The sequence below is a fragment of the Camellia sinensis genome, chromosome 7, assembly GCF_055761805.1.
Source record: "Camellia sinensis isolate YWXY chromosome 7, ASM5576180v1, whole genome shotgun sequence".
NCBI lineage: Eukaryota > Viridiplantae > Streptophyta > Magnoliopsida > Ericales > Theaceae > Camellia > Camellia sinensis.
The window spans coordinates 46,692,196-46,698,195 of NC_138967.1; the positions used below are offsets into that span (position 1 = coordinate 46,692,196).

General features: G+C 43.4%; 1 protein-coding gene across 1 annotated transcript in view; it reads right to left on the reverse strand.

Annotated features, from left to right (window-relative positions):
* LOC145795772 (uncharacterized) overlaps positions 1-2,736 on the reverse strand; it is a 74,702-nt gene extending 71,966 nt beyond the window's left edge. Inside the window, exon 1 of the mRNA XM_082880673.1 lies at positions 2,372-2,736. Within this exon, the coding sequence (XP_082736799.1) occupies positions 2,372-2,736 (365 nt within the window). The remainder of the gene's footprint in view (positions 1-2,371) is intronic.
* Between the last annotated feature and the right edge of the window lie 3,264 nt (positions 2,737-6,000).

A 6,000-nucleotide genomic window follows, 5' to 3' on the forward strand; every position in this document is an offset into this window, starting at 1 on the left:
TGAAAGCTAAAGGTATATGGGAATTGTCAGGTGCTATCAGCAACACCTCTATCCCATAACCGTACTGGTTAGACGCTTCGTCAAAGTACATAGTCCAAATCTCTTCCTCGACCTGCAGAATGGCCTCATCTAGGAATAAATACTCTACTGCTTTGTCTCCCTCCACTGGGTGATCGGCTAGGAACTCCGCTACTACTCTCCCCTTCACAGACTTGCGAGTCATATACTTTAAATCAAATTCGGAGAGGAGAAGCAGCCAACGGGCTAGCCTACACGTAAGTGCTGGTTTCTCGAAAAGATATTTGATAGGATCTAATCTCGAAACCAGAATTCTCAAAACCAGAATTATAGAGTGAGCTAATAGGTAATGCCTCAACTTCCTGGTAGCCCATACCAAGGCCAAGCAAGCCTTCTCCAGCAGGGTGTAACAGGTCTCATATTCCAGCATCTTCTTGTTTAGGTAATAAATGGCTTTCTCCACTCTACCCTCAGATTCCTGCGCAAGCATGCAGTCCATTGTCATGTAGGTTACTGACAGATACAAAATCAACGGCTTCCCCGACTCTGGCGGTAACAACACGGGTGGGTTCTGTAGATATTGCTTGATATGCTCAAAAGTAACCTGGCATCGGTCAATAAATCGTCTTATGAATTGCACTTTACCTAGAAAGCCTCCCACCTCTTTTTCAATCCTTCGTGGTGGCATTTCCAAGATGGCCTTGATTTTGGAAGGATCAACCTCAATGCCCCTTTGTGTAATCAAGAACCCCAGCATCTTCCCTGCTATGACGCCAAAAGTGTACTTCTGTGGATTTAGTCTCAACCGATATTCTCTGATCCGTTGGAAAAATTTCTTCAAGGTGGTGTAGTGGACCTCTCTTTCCTTGGACTTGACAATCATGTCGTCCACATACACCTCAACCTCTTTGTGGATCATATCATGCAAGATCGTGGTTGTAGCCCGTTTATAAGTAGCCCCAACATTTTTCAAACCTAACGGCATCACCCTGTAGCAGCAGGTTCCCCACGGTGTGGTGAAGGCAGTCTTCTCTCTACCCTTGGGTGCCATCAAGATCTGGTTGTACCTGGAAAATTCATCCATAAAAGAGAGCAACGCATGGCCTGCGGTGAAGTCCACCAATTCGTCAATGTGCGGTATAGGGAAGTCATCCTTCGGACTGGCTTTGTTCAGATCTCTGAAATCTACACACACCCGAATTCTACCATTTTTCTTCAGCACCGGAACAATGTTAGCCAACCAAGTAGGATACTCAAATACTAGCAAGAACCCTGCATCTATCTGCTTGGTGACCTCTTCCTTGATTTTCAAAGCCTAATCCGGGCGTATTCTTCGAAGCTTCTGCTTGATGGGTCAGGCCTCAGGGTTAAGAGGAATCTGGTGCTATATAGTCTCAGGATTGATTCCAGGCATGTCTTCGTAGGACCATGCGAAAATATATTTGAAACCTTTTAATAAAGCGACTAAAAGCTCGCATTCCTCCAAAGACAACGTGGACCCGATTTGGACCAGACGCAGATCCTTCTGAGTATCTACATTAATTGAAATGATTTCATCAACTAGGGGTTTTACAAACCTCTCCTCCTCTCGATTAATCAAATGTTTCAAAACCAGAGGAATTCCTTTCTCGCCATTTTTATCAAAATTTTGAAAGTCATGATCAATGCAATACACAAGTGGCACAGAAAAGTACTCAGAAACTGCAGTGGTACCATTCTCATTCAAAGCTTCCAGCTCGTCCAATTCCTTGGTTACAACCGACTCAAAAGAAAAGGAAAAAGATAACCTGGACAAAACAATGGCATCCGGGTTATCAACCCCAGGAATACCGGACTCCAACTCAGAAGAACTGGAATCTGATTCTGACTCCACAGACTCTGTGGAATCAGATTCTGATTCACTACCTGATTCAGAATTGCTGGACAAAAAAAGCCCTCCTCGAACTGCCAAACGAGGGATGGTGCGATAGATACATCCAGAATACCACCGAAAGGGTCCACAGCCAATTGATCTCCGATCATGGATCCAGTGAAGTCATCCCTCAAGCTCTCCAGTTTGATCTAAGTATCCGAAAGGAGACAAGCCAACGCTGCTCCTATCTCAAGTTCAATGCCATTGGACTTATCCTTTGTACTCTATTCAGCCTCAGCTGGTAGGTCAATCTGTTCTTCTGCAACTTCGTCCCCTTGCAACTGTAGGTCGAAGAAGATCTCAAAGTCGGGCAAACACCGCTTCTCAGAGTTCAGCCATGGCTCAGGAAAGCCGCAAAATGGGAAATCTTCCCCCTCCCAAACAAAGCGACCGTTCAGGGTTCCGACCGTTGCAACAATTCCCGTTTCCAGCTGTTCCTACTTTGGTTGAGACCCCTCATCAACATCCAGTTCATCACTGAGCCATCCCGTATTATCCGTTGATCCGTTCATATCAAACCAGCCAATCTGTACATTCCCCAGATCTTGTTCATCAAAGAACTGCAGGTTACTGATGTCCTCCTCTAGATCGACTAAGTCATCTAGTCCCTGGCTTGGTTCGTCCTCCCGGACTACATTGACCTCCACTCCCGTCGGCAATTCCACTCCTGGTCTGGCCTGACTGGTTAGCACAATGTAGCGCCACGGGTTGTATTCCTCTTCAGTTAAGCTCACGGAGCCCTCAGGCATACCTTCTTCTACCACAGCCACCACCACAGGTTCGGGTTGGGATATGGACGTGCTCATCATGCACAAGTATGTGCTTTCTGGGATGAACATTGCCGGCTTAGGTAGGTGGAAGGGGGTGATGTATATACTGGGGTCGTAAGGGACGGCCAGTGTTTGGATAAGGTTTATTTACCGGGGTGGAGGGGGTTGGTTATGTGGTGGGAGAGGATTTAAGTGACGTTAGGCTTTTGAGGAGGCGCTATCACTTTGTTGTCAATGAAATCCTAAATCTCATGACGTAATCTAAAGCATAGGTTGGTGTCATGACCATGTTATTGGTGGAAGGCGCATTACTTGGCCGGGTTGTGTGTAGGAGGGAGGGGATTAGGCAATGGGCGTGGCTCTAGGGGCTTCAGATGCCCTTTTTTTATTAGGACCCTCAAGGCTGCAAATAGAGACATGTAGAGTGGGGTGAAAACCCTCTGGCCTCGGGGTTAGTGCTTTGCAGGTTGTGAGGTGGTTTCGGATGTACCAGCAAAGGGGGTGGCTGTTTTTAGTGTGGTGGTGACCATACCAACATCAGAGGTCCTTGCAGCTGCATTACTACTCATAGCCGCATTGGAACCGCATGTAAAAGCCCTCTTAGTGTGACACCCCTGTACTGTATTATGCTAATTGGTCCCAAATGCCAATGTGATTATATGTTTTGATATGATTTGTGTGCCATTATGCGAATATATATATGATTTTGAAATTTTATCTGTTCATCGTAGGAATATCTGTTTGAATAACCTGCTTTGGAAATTAAATTGAGGGCCTTATTGGCCACAGAACCCGAAATTGATTACGCCATTGTGATTGGCATAATTTTTAGAGCCTACAGTGAAATTTAATTGAAAAATTGATTCGGACCAGATTAAATCGATTAAATTGATGAATAGTGCCAAATTACATTATTATTATTATTATATTGTGAGTGGGGATTTATGTAGAGGCATTTTACACTCAATTCCCTTCCTTTAACTTTATTTGGGCTGATCAACTCTCTAGAGAGAGGCAAGGCCGGCTGTTAGAGTGAGAGAGGAGAGAATTGTGCAAATTTAGCTTAAAGCTTGGAAGTTTTGGAGATTTAGCTCAAGAATTGACTAGGGCTTAGAAGATCAAAGCTTCTAGGTGAGTAATTCTTGGATTATAGTTTGTAGTTTTGTGTGTTCAAGCTAATTGGGTGATCAAAAGTAAGATTGAAATAAAATTAGGTTGGTTTTGTTGGATTAAAGCTTGATATATGCATGCATGTAAGGAAATGTTTTGAAATAGCATGTATAAGCTTAAAATACATGATTCATGTAGAGTTTTGGTTGAAACTCATGTTTTGATCACCATTTATGTTATCTAAGTTGAGAATGTGGCTAATTCATCACATGCATGTACAAATTGAGAAGATATGAGCTTGAATGCATGAATTTGTTATGATGATGTTGAGTTTGACATATTTTGGGTCATGCATATGGATAAATCAAGAAATTGAGCTTCATAATATTATAATCTTGCATTGGTGCCATGTTAGTATGATTATATCGAGATTTGAGCCATTGCATGCAAGTAATGTAGCTGGAAAACCGATTTGGAGCTCAAGAACACAATCTGGGAAACCCAGAATTTTGATGTCCGCTCGAGCGGGGTAATGGCCGCTCGAGCGGGAAAATCGTGCTCCCAGCACTTTTGCAGAGTTGGATGCCCGCTCGAGCGGGATACCTCACGCTCGAGCGTGGAGTTTTTGTAGACAGGCCATCAGCTCAAGCGCTCTATTCCACGCTCGAGCGTGTTTTTCATGCAACCAGTACTTTTGCAGGCCTTGAAGGTCCGCTCGAGGGGGAAATTCCACGCTCGAGCGGGGACCCTGTTTTTTGAAATTTCGTTCATGCGTTCTGTGTTTTGTTTTCCGTTCTCTTTCACTTGTAAACACTCTTAGGCATGTGTTAAACATCATAAATGAGATTAATGAGATAGGAATAAAGCCTAAAGAGAAATATGTGAATTAAAGAACAGATTGAATTATTAATGACCCTCTTGTGTTCATGCAATGTGTAGGGTCAAGCTCCAGGGCAAATCCGCAAGCCGATCACTGTGAGTAATATCAATATTTGAAAGCTTGTCAATGTCCAATTGTTTATTCCCTTACAAACTTTATGAGTTGTTAATTGGGATTGTGGACAAAAGTCTGGCAGGAATGAATGAATGGACCAAAGGTCGTTTTGATAGGAATGAATGGACCGAAGGTCGTTTTGATGTAAATGAATGGACCAAAGGTCGTTTTGATACAAATGAACGGACTGAAGGTCATTTTGACCTATATGAATGGACCGAAGGTCGTTCTGACATGAATGAGTGGGCCGAAGGCCGTTTTGACAGAAATGAATGGGCTAAAGGCCATTTTGACAGAAATGAATGGGCCGAAGGCCATTTTGACAGAAGTGAATGGGCCGAAGGCCGTTTTGACATAAATGGATAGGCCAAAGGCCGTTTTGACATAAATGAATGGGCCGAAGGCCGTTTTGACATGAATGGAAATCTGAATGGGCCAAAGGCCAGTATGTTGGAACTACAGTCACTTGATCTAAATTTTGTATAAGTATATATATATATGTAAGTAGAAATGTGAATTGGGCCAAAGGCCGTTTGGAACATGTTGTTTTACATTGTTATGTAATTTCTGTATTTGATATTATTCACTAGGCTATTGCTCACGCTCATTCATGTGTTTGTAGGTGAGCCAAGAGAGGTCCAAACCCAGCCCCAGTGAAGTCTGCCAGGATTAACATGAGTTTTGAAAAGTCAGCCTTGTGTCTCACGCACGAGACCCATCCTTGCCATTTTGTCATGCATTCATAGTTTGTCTTGTTGGCAAGGACTTTATGTATATCTGTATATAGTTTTGATATGGGTTGACTCAGTTGGATGATCCTGTTTGTAAAGGATTTTATGGTATTGTATTTTGTTGTGGGTTATTAACATATACGTGTATGGTTTGTTTGATGTGCATATAAGCACGGCTCTATGGACAAAGTTTTTAATTATTGCTTCCGTTCGGCCCCTTTACTCTGACGAGTTATGTCTGTTTTGGTCTGAGGCCGTAGGTAATCTCCAGATTACTGGCCGGTTATGTCCTTAACCCATAGGGGCAGGTTCGGGTCATGACACTTAGGCTACTCTTTCTCATGGTCTATCAGACCCTATTTCATTGCATCCTCTATCTGCACCACTATTTCGTGGAGGTCAGCAAATGTAGGCAGAGGTAAGACTATCATCTTCTAGAGCAGCCTCGGTTGTAGATTACGGATG